Source organism: Amphiprion ocellaris, chromosome 23 (assembly GCF_022539595.1).
Source record: "Amphiprion ocellaris isolate individual 3 ecotype Okinawa chromosome 23, ASM2253959v1, whole genome shotgun sequence".
NCBI classification, from domain to species: Eukaryota; Metazoa; Chordata; class Actinopteri; family Pomacentridae; genus Amphiprion; species Amphiprion ocellaris.
This window is the reverse complement of record NC_072788.1, coordinates 25,600,561-25,623,445: the sequence shown is the minus strand read 5'-3', so window position 1 is coordinate 25,623,445 and position 22,885 is coordinate 25,600,561. Positions and strand designations below refer to the sequence as shown.

Here is a 22,885-nt window from a genome sequence, read left to right as displayed (position 1 = left end):
TATCTAGTAGTTTACCTGAACTAGTTACCAGATTAACTAGTTTACCTGCACTAGTTACCATGTTAACTAGTAGTTTACCTGCACTGGTAAGCAGGTCATTAACTAGTAGTTTACCTGTACTAGTTACCAGGTCATTAACTAGTAGTTTAACTGAACTAGTTACCAGTATAACCAGTAGTTTACCTGAACTAGTTACCAGGTCATTAACTAGTAGTTTACCTGTACTAGTTACCAGTATAACCAGTAGTTTACCTGAACTAGTTACCAGGTCATTAATTAGTAGTTTGACTGAACTAGTTACCAGTATAACCAGTAGTTTACCTGAACTAGTTACCAGGTCATTAACTAGTAGTTTACCTGAACTAGTTACCAGATTAACTAGTTTACCTGCACTAGTTACCATGTTAATTAGTAGTTTACCTGTACTGGTTACCAGGTCATTAACTAGTAGTTTACCTGTACTAGTTACCAGATTAACTAGTTTACCTGAACTAGTTATCAGGTCATTAACTAGTAGTTTACCTGAACTAGTTACCAGTATAACCAGTAGTTTACCTGAACTAGTTACCAGGTCATTAACTAGTAGTTTACCTGAACTAGTTACCAATATAACCAGTAGTTTACCTGAACTAGTTACCAGGTCATTAACTAGTAGTTTACCTGAACTAGTTACCAGATTAACTAGTTTACCTGCACTAGTTACCATGTTAATTAGTAGTTTACCTGCACTGGTAACCAGGTCATTATCTAGTAGTTTACCTGTACTGGTTACCAGGTCATTAGCTAGTAGTTTACCTGTACTAGTTACCAGTATAACCAGTAGTTTACCTGAACTAGTTATCAGGTCATTAACTAGTAGTTTACCTGAACTAGTTACCAGTATAACCAGTAGTTTACCTGAACTAGTTACCAGGTCATTAACTAGTAGTTTACCTGCACCAGTTACCAGATTAACTAGTTTACCTGCACTGGTAACCAGGTCATTATGTAGTAGTTTACCTGCACTAGTTACCATGTTAATTAGTAGTTTACCTGTACTGGTAACCAGGTCATTATCTAGTAGTTTACCTGAACTAGTTACCAGATTAACTAGTTTACCTGCAATAGTTACCATGTTAATTAGTAGTTTACCTGTAATGGTAACCAGGTCATTATCTAGTAGTTTACCTGCACTAGTTACCAGATTAACTAGTTTACCTGCAGGGAGGGACCCTCTGCAGGCTGACCGGGTCACACTTGGGCACCAGCAGGGTGCAGGCGTAGAACATGAGGTACTGGTAGCAGCCGGTCTGGACCAGGGCCGGGAACAGAGACGACTCCCAGGACACGGAGCTCTCCCTCTGGGACTGGTGGCCAAGGAAGTTGGGGAAGCTGGTCAGGTTGTAGGGCAGGTTCATGCACAGCTCCAGGCTGATGGGCTCACAGCGGGCTGGACAGAGACCACACTCAGTAATCTATTACTCTGCTCTGGCAGCACTTCTACAGTAATCTATTACTCTGGTACTTGTACTCTGTTCCTGCTGTACTCTGAAACTCACTGCAGCTGTTGTTGTTTCTGGAGTCGCAGCTGGAGCTGGAGACACACTGACAGGAAGTGGAGATGCAGCTGGGCTGTCCGGACACACACCCAGCTGGACCTGAACACACACACACACACACAAACACACACACCGGTTAATATTAGCTAGCAGGCTAATTAGCGTAGCTTAGCATCATAGCCTCCAGTGGATGTGTCTTTAAAGACACCTGGACCTGAACTTTGACACCATCTACTGGAGGCTATGATGCTAAGCTAGGCTAATTAGCTTAGCATCGTAGATCTTTTGGCTCATTTTTGACCATATTTGTCTGATTTTGTGAAGTTGAGGTCATTTTTGGTCACATTTTTCTCATGTTATATCATAATTCTGTCTCCTGAGCAACGAGCTGAACATGTGATGGATTAAATTCTGTCTAATCTGACTAGATTTGACTTGTTTTTGTTGTTGCTCTGTCTTGTTTTGGTCATATTCGGCATCTTTTTAGTATTTTTGGTCATATTTTTCTGATGTTATGTGATTTTGCTTTCTCATCTTATGTTTTACCAGTTTTTTGTTGTTTTGATAAAAAAAAAATCTTTGCTGTTTGTCATTATATTTTGCCTCTTTTGAGTTTTCTGTGTCTTATTGTGTGTGTTTTTGTCTATTTTTTGATATTTTACTTCTCGTGTTTCTATTAGTCATTTTGGTCAAATTTCGCGTCTTTTTTCTTTTTGTTGATATTTTATCTCGTTTTTGTATTTCTATTTGTATTTTTGGTCATATTTTTCCTCTTTTTGTGCTTTTTTCTGTGTTTTCTGTCATATTTTACCATTTTTTGTGTTTTTTTTGGCTTTTTTGTCATATTTTGCCTCTTTTTTGAGTTTTTATGTCTTATTGTGTTTTTTTTTCTTTTTGGTCATATTCCACCTCTTTTACTGTCTTCTTTTTCATAGTTTCCCTCCTTTTTGTGCTTTTTTCTTTTTGATGATATTTTACCTCATTGTATTTTCGGTCATATTTTACCTCTTTTTTGTGTTTCTTTTTTGTATTTTCGGTCATATTTTCTCGTTATGTAATTTTGTTTTCTTATCTTTTGTTTTTTGTTGTTTTTTTTTAAAAAAAAAAATCTTTGTCCTTTCTTGTCATATTTTGCCTCTTTTTATGTTTTTTTTTTGTCTTTTTGGTCATATCTGACCTTTTTTGTTTTTTCCTTTCGGTCATATTTTGTCTCTTTTTTTGTTTTTGTGTGGCTTTTTGTGTCATATTTGACCTCTTTCTTGTGTTTTTTTTGTCTTTTTGGTCATATTTTGCCTGTTTTTTGAGTTTTTTGTGTCTTGTGTGTGATTCTTTTGTCTCTTTCGTGATATTTTGCCTCTTTTTTCTGTTTCTTTTATCTTTTTGGTCATATTTCTCCTCTTAATTGTCTTTTTGGTGATATTTTACCTCTTTTTTGTGTTTCGTTTTTGTATTTTCGGTCATATTTTCTCATGTAATGTTGTTTTCTTATCTTATATTTTGCCTCTTTTTTCCCTACTTGTCTTCTTATTATTGGCTGTTTTTTGACTCGTGTTGGTCATGCTTGTAGTTCAGCTGAAGCCTCTCTGAATGCTGCTCCAGGCTGACCCTCGGTTCAGAGATAACCTGAAACCGGCTGCAGCTACGGAGGATTAACCGTTTGGTGTTCAGCTGCTGAATGTGAATGCAGAGATGGGCGTGAAGGACAGATGTCTCACTCTGCTCTCGGCTGCAGTGCTCTTCATCGCTGCCGTCCTTGCAGTCGTCCTCTCCGTCGCAGCGAAAGGCCGATGGGATGCACTGACCGTTGGAGCACTCCAGCAGACCCTGGCTCTTACAGGCTGAAAACAGAAACAGCAGCTTCAACAGTCGGACGGCGTGAATCATCGCAGTGACTCAGCGCTCTGTGATCCTCCTCAGGTTTCATGTGGAAACAAGACTGCAGCTCCGGAGCTTTGCTTTGGTGTCCAGACACCAGGACGTTCCTGCTCTGGGCTGAACTTTCAGGAATCAGATGAAGGTTTTTATGCTTCCAAACAATCAGACACAAACATTTTATAAAGACCAGATTTAAAATTCAGCCCAAAGTAGAACCTCAGAGAACCAAAGTGAGTCCAGCCGTGATTCCAGTCAGTCTAACTGATGAACATGGTTCTAAATGAGCTGAGAACAGCAGAACCTTCTGTGATTGGGTCTATCTATGTCTGCATCATGGCTCCACATGGAAAAGAACTGAACAAAGGAAGAGAAACATCTGAGGAGTCATAGTTCCACTAATCAGGAGGAACAGAAGGAGTCATAGTACCACTAATCAGGAGGTCTAGAAGGAGTCATAGTAGCACTAATCAGGAGGTCTAGAAGGAGTCATAGTAGCACTAATCAGCAAGTCTAGAAGGAGTCATAGTACCACTAATCAGGAGGAACAGAAGGAGTCATAGTACCACTAATCAGAGCTTCCAGATGAAAGTTTGCTGAAAAACATGAGAAGAAGCCTGATGGATGATGGAGAACATTCTTTGGTCAGATGAACATCAGTGAGTTGGGCTCAGATGGAGTCCAGATGTTCAGTGAGAACCTGACCAGGACTACCACAGTGGATGCAGAGTCCTGACAGTGAAGCACGGAGGTGGCGGTATGATGATCTGGGGCTGCATGAGGTCAGAAGGTTTGGACCAATTTTTTTAGTGATTTTAGATCAATTTTTTTGTCATTTTGGACCATTTTTTTTGTCATTTTAGACTATTATTATTTCAGACCATTTTTTTGTCGTTTTGAACCAATTTTTTAAAGTCAAAGTGAGTCTTGAAGCCACCAGAACCTCTGAGGTGTTCTCCAGATAAAGGTAGAGCAACACAACCCCTCCAGCAGAGAGCAGCTGAAGAACACAGAGAAGAATCTGAGAAGACGTGAGCAGGAATGAGTGGACTCTGAGGAGGACTGAAGGAGGAACCAGAGAACCTCCCCTTAGTTCCACTGAGTTCCTGCTGTGGAGCCTGAATGCAACCTGTAGTTAGTAATCTGATACCAGAGACAGGAGTAATCTGATTACTGCAGACATCTGCTCTTCTCTGAAACTCACAGCAGTTGAGTTCGTCGCTCTTGTCCAGACAGTCGTGATCTCCGTCACACAACCAGTCTCTGGACACACAGCGGCCGTCAGCACAGCGATGCTCACGAGTCGGATCGCACACTGTGGACACACACACACACACACACACACACGGATACACACACACACACACACACACAGACACGGATACACACAGACACACACACACACACAGACACACAACTGTGAAGATGTGCAGAGAAAACTGAAAGACATTTTTAGAAGACATGAAAGTCCTGCTGCTGAAATCAAGAAAACCACAAACTCCGACTAAAAACTTTATTGAGACACAAAAGCAAAAGTTTTCACTAGACCCTTAATCACTTAATATGAGGAAACAAAAACGACAAACAACCACAAAGGGACACGAAACAACCACAGAGACAAAACAACAAAGACACAAAAACCACAACAAAAAGACATAAAGTCACCAAAAACACACAAAGACGACAAAAAAGTACCAAAAAACATACAAGAACCACAACAAAATTATCCCAAAATCCCCTCAAAGACACAAAAACACCACAATGACATACAAAAACACCACAAAAAGACACAAAATACCATTAAATAATACAAAAATCATCTCAGAGACATAAAACAACCACAAAGAGACACAAAATCACCTAAAAGTCACAAAACACCACAAAATGAAACAAAACCACCTCGAAATTATACAAAAATCACCCCAAAGACACAAAAGTTACTACAAAAAGACACAAAAACACCACTAAACAATAAGAAAATCATCTCGAAGACACAAAAGCATGACAAAACGATACAAAACACCACAAAAAGACACAAAAACACAAAGTTGCTAAAACAGTACCACAAAAACATGCAAGAACCACCACAAAATGATCCAAAAATCATCTCAAACACAAAAAACACCACAAAGAGACACAAACACACCATGAAGAGAAACAAAAACACAACAAAACAATATGAAAACCATCTTGAAGACACGAAAGTATCACAAAACGATACAAAACACCACAAAGAGACACAAAAACACCATAAAACAATATGAAAATCATCTCAAAGACACAAAGACAACACAAAAACATTCAAAGCCACCATGAAACTAACATAACCTGACAGACACCAAAATACCACAAAGAGACACAAAAACACAAAGTCGGCAAAAAAGTACCACAAAAACATGCAAAACCACTGCACTCTTAGTGTGTGTGTTAGTATGGTACTGTGCATTACTGAGTGTTGCTGTGTATTGGTGTGTATCAGTGTGTATCAGTGTGTCAGTGTGTCTTAGTGTGTCAGTGTGTTGCTGAGAGTGTGTTCAGACACACAAGTCTAAACGTGCTGGATGACAGCTGCTGGATTCCTCAACTGGGTCACTGTGTGTTAGTGTGTGTGTTTGTGTTAGTGTGTGTGTGTCTTTGTGTTAGTGTGTGTGTGTTTGTGTGTGTGTGTTTGTGTTAGTGTGTATGTGTCTTTGTGTTAGTGTGTGTGTGTGTGCTTGCGTCTCACCACAGGTGTGCTCGTCACTCAGGTCTCCACAGTCGTCGTATCCGTCACAGACCAGACTGGGAGACAAACATCGTCCAGTGTTGCAGCGAAACTCTCCATCTGAGCACACTGGAGACACACAGAGGTCACATGATCACAGCGACATCACTTCCTGTCCCACACACATCCAGGATCCTGTGATGAACACGCTACTATCACGGGTTCCTAGACCGTTAGTGGCGTCAAAATTCAACAGGAACCAAAAACCATCTCCAACAACCACCACCTGAAGGGTTTCAACTCTCCCACGGTCCTTCAACATATCTTAGGTTCCCTTCATATCTGACTGAGGGTTCTACTGGTTCTGCTGGTTTGCATTATTCACTGTAGCTCTTTGGTTTTTGAGAGTTTGCATCCAAAAGTCCCAGTGAATCTCAGCTGTGTCCTTATCTCTAGAAGTACCACAGAAACCAGAGTGAGATAGGTACGATGAGGGAAGAAGGATCCACTGAAAGAGGAACTGAAGGCGTCCAGCTAAGGAGTTCACTGGACCCTGGAGAGACGAGAAGAAACTGGAAGTTCTGGTGATAGAAGAAGGTCTGGAAGAAAGAGGATAAACAGATGTTGTCACCAGGAGGAGATAACAGCACCATAAATAAGGGAGGACATCAACATGACGAGGTCCAACCCAGTGAAGAGACGTTTGAGAAAGGTTGGTCTGAAGGGTTGAGGATCTGCAAAAAAAAAAAAAAACAGTACATTGTCCAAAGAACAAGAAACCGAGATCTGAGTGGCTGAAAGCACAAAAACTGGACCTGTGAAGACTGGAAACAAGTTCTCTGGACCAACGAAGGCAACAAAGACAAACTGGTGAACGTCTTAAAGCACCATAAAGCATGGAGGTGGTAGTATCATGGTGTGTAACATCCACAGTAAAGCATGGAGGTCGTAGTATCATGGTGTGTAATGCCCACAGTAAAGCATGGAGGTGGTAGTATCATGGTATGTAACAGCCACAGTAAAGCATGGAGGTGGTAGTATCATGGTAAGGGGATGTTCTGCAGGAGTTCTGTTGGACGTTTCAGGAACCATGAACAGAACCTCTCCATCCTCCAGCATCAGTTCCTTCTGGACTCAGACTTGTTGGTCTACAGGTAGTTTTACAGCAGATCCTGACTATAAGCATTCTTTAAGGTCTGTCAGTGTTGCCTAGGCAACAAGAAGAAGGGGTTCTACTAAAGATGGTTTGTTCCGTTCAGTCTCTAGACGTCTTGAACTGAACTGATCAGTCAGAGTAAACCAGCAGTCTATCACTGATGAACTTAAAGCTGGTTTTGGTGAAGCTCTGGTCTCTCCTCCACGCTGTTGGTCTGTGGTGTTCACATGGATAAAATCTGGTTGAATGGTTTCATCTGATCTGTTCCACTTCCTGAACCCGATGACTGAACTTTTAGATTTGGTTTTAGAACAGAAGGACAGTTTTCTGCTGGTCGGCTGCTGTCAGAACATCCATCTACATGAAGTTTTAAACCAGAGTTTCCATCCACGTCTCCTGATGGGACTTCTAAAACATGCTCATTCTATCTTCTCTTCTCTTCTAACACGTTCCTCTCCAGTGATCTCCTCGGTTCTCCTGTCTGTCCTATTTGTTCTCTCGGTTCTCGCCTTGTGTTCCATCTCTCCACCGGTTCCTCCTGTTTACGGCGTCATAAAGCTACAGAGGAGGTCAAAAAGAGAAGAAGCTCGCCGCATTCCACTGGGCTCAGCCTATAGAGGCCTCCTGTCGCCATGACGACCACCACACACACACACACACACACACACACACACACACACACACACACACACACACACACACACACACATGAATAGGTCAGTGAACTTTCACACCGTCGTCAACCAGTGTGTCACCTAAAAACCAATCACCATGACGAGATGAAAATGCATCCTGCTCTTTGTACAAACGACAATACAGCATGTGTGGCCATCGCCATGGCAACACGAGGCATGTGTTTGAACAAAGTTTATGTCCACCTGTACAGACCACGTTCATCCCAGCAGTCTGAAGATGGTGATGTAGAAAGTTGTTTTCATCAGATTTTCTTAGTTTCATGACCTCTTAACTCCTCCTGAGTGATTCCAGTCGACTACAGCTGCTGACTCTGATCCAGTTTAAACAGAACCATTAGATCCACTCGTTAGACTCAAACACTACAGAGGGAAAGTCTGAGGAGCTCAGCAAACATCTGAAGAAGAAAATCAGTGACTTGAACACTAAAGTTGCCTACGTTGATGCAAAAATTGCCCAAAATTGACTCAAAAATGTCCTTAACTGACTAAAGAGATGTCTACATGGACATAAATTCACCCCACAACTGTCCAAAGTGACTAAAAACATATTTAACATTATTAAAAACCGACCCAGATTGACGCTAAAATTGCCCAAATTACCTCAAAAACAGTCCAAGGTAGCTGAAAATATGTCTACAATATTCAAAAGCTGTCTGAGATAATGCAAAAATGGTCCAAATTGACTGATGGAGATGTCTATTGTGTGTTGCAGTGTGTGCTATTGTGTTACAGGGTGTGTTGTGTGTTACTATGTACTATTGTGTGTTCTTGTGTTACAGTGTGTGTCTGTGTGTGTAATTTTTATTGTGTTACAGTGTGTGTTTTTATGTATTATTGTGTTGTGTGTTATTGTGTGTTGTGGTGTGTTCCATCCATCCATCCCCATCCCCATCCCCATCCATCCATCCATCCATCCATCCATCCTCTTCTTCTTATCTGGGGTCATGGAGGCAGCAGATGAAGCAGGTAATTCCAAATGTTCCTTCTCCCAGCAACACTTTCCAGCTCTTCCTGGGGGATCCCAAGGCGTTCCCAGGCCAGATGAGATATATAATCCCTCCAGAGGGTTCTGGGTCTGCCCTGGGGTCTCCTCCCAGGTGGACATGTTCAGAAAACCTCCAAAGGAAGTCTCCCTGGAGGATCTGAATCAGATGTCCAAACCACCTCAACTGGTTCCTTTAGAGGTGAAGGATCAGCAGCTCTACTCTGAGCTCCCTCTGGATGTCTGAGCTTCTCCCCCCATCTCTAAGGCTGAACCCAGCCACCCTACAGAGGAAGCTCTTTTCAGACGCTTGTATCCATCCAGTCCTCCTATCCATCTATAGCTCCATTTTCCCATCATGCATGAACAAGATCCTGAGATACTTGAACTCCTTCTCTTGGGGAAGCAACTCCCCCCCAACCCAGAGGGAGCAATCCACTGGTTTCCATCAGAGAACCATGGCCTCAGACTTGGAGGTTCTGATCCACATCCCCACCACTTCACACTCGGCTGCAAACCGCTCCAATGCTGCTGAAGGATTGAAGAACCAACAGAACCACATCATCTGCAAAAAGCAGAGATGAGATCCTGAGGTCCCCAAACCAGACACCCTCCTCACCCCAGCTGATCCCTGAGATCCATGAAGACCACAAGCAGGATCAGAGACAAGGGACAGCCCTGGAGGAGTCCAACACCCACTGGAAACGAGTCTGATTTTGTGCTGAGTATGTGGACACAGCTCTCACTGTGGTTGTACAGGGACCGAATGGCTCATATCAGAGAACCTGGTACCCCATACTCCCTCAGTACCCCATACTCCCTCAGTACCCCATACTTCCTCAGTACCCCACAAAGAGCCCCTCAGGGGACACGGTCGTAGGCCTTCTCCAGATCCACAAAACACATGTAGACTGGCAGGATGAACTCCCATGACCCCCTCAGCAGCTCCATAAGGGCAAAGAGCTGATCTACTGCTCCACGACCAGGATGGAACCCACATTGCTTCACCTGAATATGAAGTTCGACAATCGGTCAGAGCCTCTCTCCCCCAGCACCCTACAGAAAACTTTCCCGGGGAGGCTGAGAAGTGTGATACCCCAGTAGTTGGAACACACTCTCCGGTCCCCCTTTTTAAAAATGGGAACCACCACCCCAGCCTGCCACTCCACAGGTACCGTACCTGATCCCCACACCACATTGTAGAGACATGTCAGCCAAGACAGTCCAACAATGTCCAGAGCCTTCAGCATCTCAGGGTGGATCTGTGGATCTCGCCCACACCCGGTGCCACTGAAGAGCTTCTTAACTACCTCGGCGACCTCTGCTACGGATATGGATGAAGATTCCCCCAAGTCTTTAGGCTCCGCCTCCCCCACAGAGGATGTGCTTACCGGGTTCAGGAGTTACTCAAAGTGCTATTTCCACCGCCCAATAATGTCCCCAGTATGGGTCAACATTTCTCCACCCCGACTGTACACAGCCTGAGCAAAGCCCTGCCTCCCCTTCCTGAGGCATTGGATGGTTTGCCAGAACTTTCTCGAGGCCAAGCGAAAGTCCTTCTCCATAGCCTACCCGCTACCCGAACTCCTCCCACACCAGCTCAGGTTCCTTCCCCACCAGTGAGGTGACGTTCCAAGTCCCCAGAGCTAGTCTACACCCCCAGGGGGCGGTGCGCCTAGACGCCCACTCCTGCCTACTGCCTGGTTGGCATAGCACCTGACCCTGATTTCCTGCCTGGTGAGTGGTGGGTCCACCGGATGGCGACCCCGTGTTACTTTCCCAGGGGGCCCAGTGTGTGTCTGTGTGTGTTATTGTGTTACTGTGTGTGTTATTGTGTGTGTCTGAGTGTGTTATTGTGTTGTTGTGTGTCTGTGTGTGTGTCTGTGTGTTATTGTGTGTCTGTGTGTGTTACTGTTATTGTGTTATTGTGTGTTACAGTGTGTGTCTGTGTGTGTGTGTTACTGTGTTACTGTGTTGTTGTGTGTGTGTGTGTGTCTGTACTCACCACAATGTGTTTCGTCGCTCCAATCGTCACAGTCGTTGTATCCGTTACACACCAGTTTCTGAGGGACACAGATCCCCGTCGCACACAGGAAGTGGTCTTTCCCGCCACACATGGCTGCCGTCCAATGGGAGAGAGGAGAGGGCTTTGAAGTCATCGTGACATGTGACCAGTTTAAAAGACATTGTGTGTGTGTGTTTGATCTCACAGGGTTTCCCTTTGATCTGCCGTGGTGTGTAGCAGACAGGAAGTGACGTAGAGGATAATGATGACGATGAAGATGATGATGATGAAGATGATGATGATGGCGACGATGGTGATGAAGGTGGTGATGAAGGTACAGATGGCGGCAGGCCGGCAGTGGCGTTGCTGAACTGGGAGCAGCGCAGGAAGTCCGGCCAGGAGGCGTTGAACATCTGGAGGACGGGCTCACAACCTTCCCTCGCCGCCTCACAGAACGATGCACAAGGTAACACAACCCTCCTACACACCCGCACACACACACACACACACACACACACACACACACACACACACACACACACGCTAATAAAACTCAGGTTCCCATAACCCCCTGCAGAGGTCAGACGCCACAGAGCTGAAGACGTGCGTAAGGTCTGATTACACAAAGTTATTATTAGACACACACACACACACACACACACACTGCTGCCCCACTCACTGAGTGAACAGCTGAGGTTCATGTGCAGCAGCAGACCTGTTGTTGTTATTGTTGTGCTGTATTGTTGTTGTTGTGTTCTTATTGTTGCATTGTAGTTGTTGTTGTGTTGCTACTGTGTTGTTGTTTTGTTGTTGATGTTGTTCTTGTGTTGTTATAGTGCTGTTTGTTGTTGTTGTGTTGTTTTTTGTTGCTGTTATTGTGTTGTTGTTTGTTGCTGTTATTGTGCTGTTGTTGTGTTGTTGTTACTGTGTTATTGTTGTGTTGATTGTGTTGTTGTTCTTGTGTTGTTTTGTTGTTGTTATTGTGTTGTGGTTCTTGTGTTGTTGTTGTTATAGTGCTGTTTGTTGTGTTGTTACTGTGTTGTTGTTTTGTTGTTGATGTTCCTGTGTTGTTGCTGTTCTTGTGTTGTTGTAGTGCTGTTTGTTGTTGTGTTGCTACTGTGATGTTGTTTTGCTGTTGATGTTGTTGTTATAGTGCTGTTTGTTGTTGTGTTGTTTTGTTGTGTTGTTGTTACAGTGCTGTTTGTTGTTGTTGTGGTGCTGTTTGTTGTTGTTGTTGTGTTGCTACTGTGTTGTTGTTTTGTTGTTGATGTTCATATACTGGTTATATACTGGTTTTTACTGGTCTTATACTGGTTTGACGGAGCAGTGGTTGAGCTCTGTGTTCAGTGCAGGTGTGAACACTCTGAGGAGTGTTTTCTGTACCTGAGGTGTGTGTCGTCAGCAGCGATACACTCGGGCAGCGCCAGCGAACAGCCGAACAGCATGATGTGTCTGTAGCAGGAGAGTCTGCTGAGGTAGCTGAAGAACCTGCAAGACAAACACCAGGGTTCAGGAGAATCCGCTGAAGAACCTGTAAGACAAACACCAGGGTTCAGGAGAATCCACTGAAGAACCTGTAAGACAAACACCAGGGTTCAGGAGAATCCACTGAAGAACCTGCAAGACAAACACCAGGGTTCAGGAGAGTCTCCTCAAGGTAGAACTCTGGTCAATAATAAAGTTGCTGGAGATGAAGAACCAGAAGGTTCTGAGGAGGTTCTGAGGAGGAACTTGGTCCAGATTGCTTGGTTTCCTGTGGAATGATCCTCCATGGGGCTGCAGGTTTCTGACTGATGGATATCTCGGTGTCAACGTGGACATGTGATGGTTTGAGAACGTCTTCTGTGGGAGGCGTGAAGCCTTGGGGGCAGTAAAGTGTGAATCTGTTGCTAGGTAACGTCTGCGGCAGAAACATGTGGCAGAGTAAACAGGCCGTCAGCTGCAGCGTCGCATTTCAGCGGCTTCAGTTTCAGCTGACGGAGTTTCCAGGTCTGAAGCAGCTGAAGTGTTTGACTGCTCTGAACTCTGGACTGAACCAGGTTCTCCTGGTTCAGTCCACTAAATGTCCTCTTGTGTCTCAATAGTCTTGATCTGTGTTCTATTTGGTCCTGTTTTTGTCGTTTTGTCTCATTTTGTCATTTTGTGTCTCAGTTTTGTGTCTTGTTTTTGTTGTTTTGTGTCATTTTTTTCCATTTGTCTCATTTTGTCATTTTTTCATCTGTCTCATTTTTGTCATTTTGTGTATTGTTTTGGTCATTTTGTGTCTCATTTTTGTTGTTTTATGTCTCGTTTAGGTTTTTATGCTTTTTGTCTAATTTTTTTCATTTTGTGTCTTCATTTTGTTTCTCGTTTTTGTTGTTTTGTGTCTCGTTTTTTGTCGTTTTGTTTAGGTTTTTATGCTTTTTGTCTCGTTTTTGTTGTTTTTTGTCTAATTTTTTTCATTTTGTCTTGTTTTTGTCGTTTTGTGTCTCAGTTTTGTTTCTCGTTTTTGTTTTCTGTCTCGTTTTTAATGCTTTTTGTCTCGTTTTTTTATGCTTTTTGTCTCATTTTGTGTTTTTTTGTGTGATTTTTTTCATTTGTCTCTTTTTTGTCGTTTGGTATCTCATTTTGGTCGTTCTGTGTCTTGTTTTGTGTCTTGTTTTGGTCATTTTGTGTCTTGTTTTTGTTTTGTGTCTCATTTTGGTTGTTTTGTGTCGTTTTTTGTTGTTTTGTGTCTCATTTTGGTTGTTTTGTGTCTCGTTTTTGTCGTTTTGTGTTTCATTTTGTCGTTTTGTGTCTCATTTTGGTCGGTTTGTGTCTCATTTTTGTCGTTTTGTGTCTCATTTTTGTCGTGTTGTGTCTTGTTTTTTATGCTTTTTCTCTCATTTTTTTATGCTTTTTGTCTCGCTTTTGTCATTTTGTGTCTTTTTCTAGTCGTTTTGAGTTTAATTGAAGTCATTTCCTGTCTCTTTGTGGTGGTGTCTGCTCATGTTGGTAACTTTATGAAGCTAACGTGTTAGCGATGACGGCCTCCTGTGTGTTTGGTTACCTTAGCAACATGTCGACCTCGGAGCTCTTCACCACGGCGACGGAGGACGACAGCCACGTCTGGTTGTAGGGCAGCATGTGACACTGAGGCTCCACGATCAGCTGACAGCGACCTGCTGACAGACACTAGCTTAGCTCCGCCCACCACGGCTCTGATTGGTGCAGTCAGACCGTTCTACACGGTGCTGTGCAGAACGCTCTGCCTGAGAACGTCAAACACAGAGCCTTTAGAAGGAGAGTTTAGTTCAGCCAATCACAGTCTTGCTGGGCGGAGCTAAATGAGACCATTCTACAGTAAAATAAAGGATGCTGTGATGAGAGGCTGTTGGTCTTCCGTGTTAACGCTAATAATAAATAAATATCTGATCTCTGGGATTTTTTTGTCATTTATTAAATAAAGATTTTTCTTTCATATATCGGCAAAAATTAAATGACATAAATACAGTAAAAACACAAGTATAAAAGTAAAAATGATCAAAATAAACACACATAGTTGCTAATGTAGCAGCTAATGTTGTCTTATTGAGGCTAACAGTAGCAGCTAATGTTATCTTCTTTAGGCTAACAGTAGCAGTTAATTTTATCTTCTTTAGACCTAACAGTAGCAGCTACTGTTATCTTCTTTAGGCTAACAGTAGCAGCTAATGTTATCTTCTTTAGGCTAACAGTAGCAACTAATTTTATCTTCTTTAGACCTAACAGTAGCAGCTAATGTTATCTTCTTTAGGCTAACAGTAGCAGCTAATTCTATCTTCTTTAGGCTAACAGTAGCAGCTAATGTTATCTTGCTTAGGCTAACAGTGGCAGCTAATGTTATCTTCTTTAGGCTAACAGTAGCAGCCAATGTTATCTTCTTTAGGCTAACAGTAGCAGCTAATGTTATCTTCTTTAGGCTAATAGTAGCAGCTAATGTTATCTTCTTTAGGCTAACAGTAGCAGCCAATGTTATCTTCTTTAGGCTAACAGTAGCAGCTAATGTTATCTTCTTTAGGCTAATAGTAGCAGCTAATGTTATCTTCTTTATGCTAACAGTAGCAGCAGTTTTTAATGTTTAGGTGTAACATTAACTGGGCTAGAAAAGCTAAATATCATGTAGATAACGTTTAAAAACCCTTTAAATAACAGTAAAACAACAAAAGATTCATCAGTTAAAGTTGCTCTGATTGGATAGAAGACGATCATTGATTCAATGTGATTCCACCAGAAGGTGAATTGTCTCCAGCTTGGTCTTAGAACACTGTTAAAGAACCGTAAACGTTCTGTGGAGGTTACAGTTGCTCAGGTGACCACCCTCCGTCCAATCAGAGTGCAGGATGGACCGGAGCTAATTAACATTCACCTCGACTACAGAGAGGAGAGACGAGGAGAATCTAAAATAGAAACACACCATTCATCATCACACACACACACACACAGAGACAATATACACACACAGTAATACACACACACATATAGACACACACAGACAATATAAACACATAGTATATAGAAACACATAGACACTATACACACACAGGAATACACACACACAGTAACACACACATTCTGTCCATCAGGTCATCAGAGGACAGTAGATCTGGATGCAGCTCAGAGTGACGGTCCTCAGTGACGACAATCAGATTACAGTGTTGACAACAGGAAGGTCACAACAACAACAACACAGGAAGGACATGACAACAACAACATAGGAAGTACACAACAACAACAACAACACAGGAAGGACACGACAACAACAACAAAAACACACAGGAAGGACACAACAACACACAGGAAGGACACAACAACAACAACACAAGAAGTACACAACAACAACAACAAAAACACACAGGAAGGACACAACAACAACAACAAAACAGGAAGGACACAACAACAACAACAGACAGGAAGGACACAACAACAACAACAAAACAGGAAGGACACAACAACACACAGGAAGGACATAATTACAACAACACAGGAAGGACACAACAACACACAGGAAGGACATAATTACAACAACACAGGACGGACACAACAACAACACACAGGAAGGACACAACAGCAACAACAACACACAGGAAGGACACAACAACAAAAACAACAACACACAGGAAGGACACAAAACCAACAACACAGGAAGGACACAACAACAACACACAGGAAGGACACAACAGCAACAACACACAGGAAGGAAACAACAACAACAAACAGAAAGCACACAACAACAACAACACACAGGAAGGACACAAAAACAACAACAACAACACACAGGAAGGACACAGCAACAACACAACAACAACAACAACACACAGGAAGGACACAACAACAACAAAAACAACAACAACATACAGGAAGGACACAAAAACAACAACAACACAGGAAGGACACAACAACAAAACAACACACAGGAAGGACACAACAACAACAAAAAGGAAGGACACAACAAAAACAACAACACAGGAAGGACACAACAGCAACAACAACAACACACAGGAAGGACACAACAACAACAACACACAGGAAGGACACAACAACAACAACACACAGGAAGGACACAACAACACACAGGAAGGACACACACTGTGGGGATTGTAGTTTTGTGTTGCATAACTAGGACTACATTTCCCAACATGCTGCGTCTTTCAGGGCGTACCTGTGTCAGGTGTTGGAGTCGTGCCAGTCGGCCAGGCGGTGGTCAGTGACGTCATGGCCGCCAGCCAATCAGGAGGCTTGGTGTGGGGCTGAGTGGGCGGGGCCTGAGAGGAGGAAAGCGGAGGGTTGGCTGTGGTCTCGCTGTGGTCCGCCGTGACCAACGTGACGTTTTCAGCCTCAAACCAGGAGGAGGAGGGGCTGCTTGTGCTGTTGCCATGGTAACCACGGTCACTGTCGGCAATTGGCTCAGGGGAGGGAAGGGGGGCGGAGTCAGAGAGGCTGCGGCCAAAAATACCTGAAGAGAAAAATACAGGTAGAAACAACAGCAGCTGGAAAAAATCTGAATACACATCTGTAAAATCAGAGTTTAAAGAACAAAACAACAAGGAGACACAAAACAACAAGACACAAAACAACAACAAAAAGACACAAAACAACAACAAAGAGACACAAAACAACAACAAAGAAGCACAAAACAACAAGGTACAAATTAACCACAAAGAGACACAAAACAACAACAGAGAGACACAAAACAACAACAGAAACACAATACAACAACAAAAAGATACAAAACAATAACAAAGAGACACAAAAGAACCACAAAGAGACACAAAACAACAAAGAGACGCAAAACAACAACAAAGAGACACAAAACAGCAACAAAGATATGCAAAACAAGATGCAAAAAACAACAGACACACAAAATAACAACAAAAAGATAAAAAATAACAACAAAAAGATATAAAACAACAACAAAGAGACACAAAACAACAACAAAGAGACACGAAACAACAACAAAAAGATGCAAAACAATAAAAGATTCTGAACAACCACAAGGAGACACAAAACAAACACAAAAAGACACAAAACAACAACAACAAGATGTAAAACAACAACAAAGAGATGCAATACAGCCATAAAAAAAATGCTAAACAAAAAAAGATTCAAAACAACAACAAGGAGACACAAAACAACAACGAAGAGACATAAATGTTTGCTACGCTGCCACCAGAGGCTTTTATTTTGAAGTGACAGAAAGTGTTTGTGATGATCAGGCTGTGGAACGTGGATCTGATCTTTTAGAACCGTTCTAAACCTCTGAAGCTTCGTCTGAACAAACAGCGAGTTCCCCTCCTCTTCATCTGACAGATCTGGTTACCATGGTGATCCATCTACAGTTCCTGTGTGTCATGGGTTCTGTCGGTCGTATTTTAGGTGAAAGCGTGAAAACGTGTTCCTGTGAGTCACCGGCTGCACCTCCACATTCAGAACGTTCAGCCAAGAACATGAACCAAAATATCCACAAATAACCCCCATCTTCACTAAATCCAGGACCAGAGACACTTCAGGGACATTGATGATGATCAGGACACAAACGTTCCACCGTCTAAAGAGGAAGAAGCTCAAAGACAAACCTCACATCTGAGCCGCTAGTGTTAGCTTAGCATAACAGCAAGCAACACATCACTGTTGGTGAACCGACACTCCATGTTCACAAAGAATATGGCTAAGTACATTTATTTAGGCTAATGTAGCAGCTAATGTTATCTTAATTAGGATAATGTAGCAGCTGTTATCTTATTTAGGATAATGTAGCAGCTAATGTTATCTTGTTTAGGCTAATGTACCAGCTAATGTTATCTTGTTTAGGCTAATGGAACAGCTAATGTTATCTTGTTTAGGCTAATGTACCAGCTAATGTTATCTTGTTTAGGCTAATGGAACAGCTAATGTTATCTTGTTTAGGCTAATGTAGCAGCTAATGTTGTCTTGTTTAGGGTAATCTTATCTTGTTTAGGCTAATGTAGCAGCTAATGTTGTCTTGTTTAGGCTAATGTAGCAGCTAATGCTGTCTTGTTTAGGCTAATGTAGCAGCTAATGCTGTCTTGTTTAGAGTAATCTTATCTTGTTTAGGTGAATGTAGCAGCTAATGTTATCTTGTTTAGGCTAATGTAGCAGCTAATATTGTCTTGTTTAGGCTAATGTAGCGGCTAATGTTGTCTTGTTTAGGGTAATCTTATCTTGTTTAGGCTAATGTAGCAGTTAATATTGTCTTGTTTCGGTGAATGTAGCAGCTAATGTTATCTCATTTAGGTTAATGTAGCAGCTAATGTTATCTTGTTTAGGTTAATGTAGCAGCTAATGTTATCTCATTTAGGCTAATGTAGCAGCTAATCTTATCTTGTTTAGGCTAATGTAGCAGCTAATGTTATCTCATTTAGGTTAATGTAGCAGCTAATGTTATCTTGTTTAGGCTAATGTAGCAGCTAACAGTAACTTGTTGAGGCTACAGTAGCTGCTAATGTCATTGTGTTTAGACTACAGTAGCAGCTAACATATCTCTTGTGGGCTAATGCAGCAGCTAACATTTTCTTGCTCAGGCTAACATTGTAGCAAACTTTGTCTTGTTTAGGCTAATGTAGCAACTAACGGTATCTTTCACAGGCTAATGTAGCAGTTAACGGTGTCTTTTGTAGGGTAATGTAGCAGCTAACGTGTCTTGTTTAGGCTAATGTAGCAGTTAACAGTATCTTTCACAGGCTAATGTGGCAGCTAACACCAAGCCACAGTAAAAAAGAAATGCAGTTCTTTTAAGATGGAATGGCTGTCGGAGTTAGGGTTGCCACCTGTCCCTTAAAATACGGAATCATCCTTTATTTGACAATTTATTGTTGCGTCCCGTATTGAATCAATATGGGATGCAAATTTTGTATTTTCATAAATGTTCCATACACGTCTGTCACACATTCATCAAAACTGTATAATGAATAATAAAACACAGGAAATATTAAGGGCAGCTAATTTCATCTTCGTAGGACCTTTGTAGCGAGGACCTGATGCCAGGTCCAGCAGATAGAACTCAGACGTCTCTGTGTGTCCCGTCCTATAGTCCTGTCTCTGGTTGCCTGGTTACAGACGCTGCTGCTCCCAAGCATTTAAAAATGTCTACACCTGAAACTCCACCACGTCTAAAGAAGCAAAAACATTTGCAAAAGTCCAGATGTGATTGGGAAGAGTGGAACCCCTGGCAGTGGGTACGAGACAAACTGTGTTTTCTGTTGCTCATGGATTAGCTGAAGTAAAGCAGCATCAGGAGACCAACATGGAAGAAACATGAGAACAGAGAGAACCCAACCAGTAGGTCACAGTTTATCATCATCTAATCATCTCCTGAAGTCCATATGGTGAGAGACATCAGTATCTGGTTGTTAATTTACCAGAGGATGCTTAGAATCATGCTGATGTGGTCTGTACTCTACAGTATTTTAGTGACTCAATAAATGCCTAAGTTGTTTTTTTTTTAAATGCTTTTTAGTTATTAATAAACATTTATATAATAGCCTATATGTGATCAATAAATGGCCTTTGCCTATATAAAGAAAAACTCCCTCAGAACTCTGATATGTTAACAGCACTAAATAAATCAATAAATACATGCATACACACATAAATAAGTTACTACATTACAGGGTTCCTCTACATTCATTCTGCAGTGGCAGCCCGCTACTGCTAAAATCCCAGCGCCGCTCCTTTAAATTTCTTTTTTTTTCTTTTTTAAATCGTTGCAAATACTCCACCGCTGCACGTCTCTACCTTCACAGCAGTCCTGCACTGTGTCAGATACTAGCGAGTACTAAGGTAAACTACAGAGAACTGTGGTGCTGTCAGTATCCACTCATTTTTTGTGTGTGTGTGTGTGTGTGTGTGTGTGTGTGTGTGTGTGTGTGTGTGTGTGTGTGTGTGTGTGTGTGTGGTGGCGGGGGGGGGGGAACTGACTAATTACAAGTTTGTAGACACCTGTGATGCTAATTAGAGGACACACCTTGATTGAACATGTCTCTATGGTCACATTATTTTCAGTCTTTTCTAGGGGGACCATCATTTTTGTCCAGGCCTGTTTCATGAGTTTATTTTTAAAAATAATTCTGTTGAACCACGGTTCAAAAGCAATGTCTGATTTTCATTGGATAATTTTCATAACATTTTTATTTATTTTTACTTTTGTCACATTCAAATTCTTTCTGTGACCATTGTGGGTTTTTCTTTCATTAACCGAGGAGTACCAACTATGTTGTCCATGTGTGTATGTAGTGTATAGTATATATAGTATATATTGTGGTACTGGTGCCAGTCAGGCCCAGCAGCAGGACTCCAGTTGTTGTGTATATAGTGTGTATATAGTGTATATATTGTGGTACCGGTCAGGCCCAGGCCCAGCAGCAGGACTCCCAACAGGCTCACAGTTGGAATCAGGATGTAGAGGAGCAGCCGCTGCAGCTGATTGGTCGATCCCAACTTGTGAGGACAGGTGTCCCCTCCCATCCTGTCTAGAGGTCCTGCAGTCTGGAGGAGATGAGACAATACACTGATCAATACACTGATGAATACACTGATCAATAATATGATCAATACACTGATCAATACACTGATCAATACACTGATCAATACACTGATCAACAGTGATTCAGGTTCAGTGTGTCTATTAAAATAAAAGCAGCAGAAACAGAGAACAGAGGATCTAGATGTTGGATCCATTCAGCACAAAGAAACATCTACTGATGAGGAGACAGACAGGTTACAGACAGACAGACAGACAGACAGGTTACAGACAGACAGAGACAGACAGACAGGTTACAGACAGACAGAGAGACAGATGGGTGAGAGACAGACAGACAGGTTACAGACAGACAGAGACAGACAGACAGGTTAAAGACAGACAGACAGGTTAGAGACAGACAGACAGGTTAGAGACAGACAGACAGACGGGTGACAGACAGGTTAGAGACAGACAGACAGACGGGTGACAGACAGACAGACAGGTTAGAGACAGACAGACAGACAGACAGAGAGATGGGTTAGAGACAGACAGATTAGAGACAGACAGACAGACAGGTTAGAGACAGACAGACAGACAGACAGACAGGTTACAGACAGACAGACAGGTTAGAGACAGACAGACAGGTTACAGACAGACAGACAGACAGGTTAGAGACGGACAGACAGACAGACAGACAGGTTAGAGACAGACAGACAGACAGGTTACAGACAGACAGGTTACAGACAGACAGACAGACAGGTTACAGACAGACAGACAGACAGGTTACAGACAGACAGACAGACAGGTTAGAGACAGACAGACAGACAGACAGGTTAGAGACAGACAGACAGACAGGTTACAGACAGACAGACAGACAGACAGGTTACAGACAGACAGACAGACAGACAGGTTAGAGACAGACAGACAGACAGGTTATAGACAGACAGACAGACAGACAGGTTACAGACAGACAGACAGATTACAGACAGACAGACAGGTTATAGACAGACAGACAGACAGGTTACAGACAGACAGACAGACAGGTTACAGACAGACAGGTAAACAGCGGTTGTTAAACTCACCGTTGCTCCTCTGAAGGTGACACGCGGGAAGGTCTCCCGCCGCGCGGACAACATGACCTGCTGCTGCCGCCGAGCGCGAGACCATCTCTCTGTCTGCTGCCCGCGAGCCGCTCCGGTAACCGAGCAGGCACGAGACGCTGGCTCCGCCCCCTCCCTCTCTCTCTCACCGAGCAGCTCAGGGGCTGCACGTGACCCAGCGGAGAGGATTAACACACACACACACACAAACACACACACACACAGAAACACACACAGAGAGAAACACACACATAGAAGGGGACACACACACACACACATACACAGAGAGAGCAACACACACACGGAAACACACACACATAGAAACACACACACACTCAGAGGAACACACACATACGTAGAAACACACACAGCTGCTGGTTCTACAGATTTACCTGCTCAGGTGAGTCTCACTGGATCCACAATTAAACCAGTAAAGCTTTATTTAACCACAACAGAAGATGACAAACCAGTCTGATCCCAGTCTAAAACCAGTCTGAAACCAGTCTGATCACAGTCTGAAACCAGTCTGATCCCAGTCTGAAACCAGTCCGATCCCAGTCCAAAACCAGTCTGATCCCAGTCCGAACCCAGTCTAAAACCAGTCTGAAACCAGTCTCATCCCAGTCTGAATCCAGTTCGATCCCAGTCTCAAACCAGTCTGAAACCAGTCTATAACCAGTCTGATCCCAGTCTGAAACCAGTCTAAAAACCAGTCTGATCCCAGTCTCAAACCAGTCTGACACCAGTCTGATCCCAGTCCGATCCCAGTCTCAAACCAGTCTGATCCTAGTCTGAAACCAGTCCGATCCCAGTCTCAAACCAGTCTGATCCTAGTCTGAAACCAGTCGGAAACCAGT

General features: G+C 42.7%; 1 protein-coding gene across 2 annotated transcripts in view; it reads right to left on the bottom strand.

Annotated features, from left to right (window-relative positions):
- LOC129348064 (atrial natriuretic peptide-converting enzyme-like) overlaps positions 1 to 22,152 on the bottom strand; it is a 36,443-nt gene extending 14,291 nt beyond the window's left edge. For both annotated transcript variants that reach the window (XM_055007388.1, XM_055007389.1), the window contains exons 1-12: positions 22,011 to 22,152; positions 20,810 to 20,954; positions 16,612 to 16,905; positions 13,981 to 14,092; positions 12,336 to 12,440; positions 11,158 to 11,432; positions 10,953 to 11,066; positions 6,136 to 6,243; positions 4,615 to 4,725; positions 3,254 to 3,376; positions 1,539 to 1,637; positions 1,204 to 1,429 (exon numbers count right to left, since the gene is read on the bottom strand). In XM_055007388.1, coding sequence (XP_054863363.1) covers positions 1,204 to 1,429; positions 1,539 to 1,637; positions 3,254 to 3,376; positions 4,615 to 4,725; positions 6,136 to 6,243; positions 10,953 to 11,066; positions 11,158 to 11,432; positions 12,336 to 12,440; positions 13,981 to 14,092; positions 16,612 to 16,905; positions 20,810 to 20,954; positions 22,011 to 22,064 — 1,766 coding nt within the window. In that variant the 5' untranslated portion in view covers positions 22,065 to 22,152. The remainder of the gene's footprint in view (positions 1 to 1,203; positions 1,430 to 1,538; positions 1,638 to 3,253; positions 3,377 to 4,614; positions 4,726 to 6,135; positions 6,244 to 10,952; positions 11,067 to 11,157; positions 11,433 to 12,335; positions 12,441 to 13,980; positions 14,093 to 16,611; positions 16,906 to 20,809; positions 20,955 to 22,010) is intronic.
- Between the last annotated feature and the right edge of the window lie 733 nt (positions 22,153 to 22,885).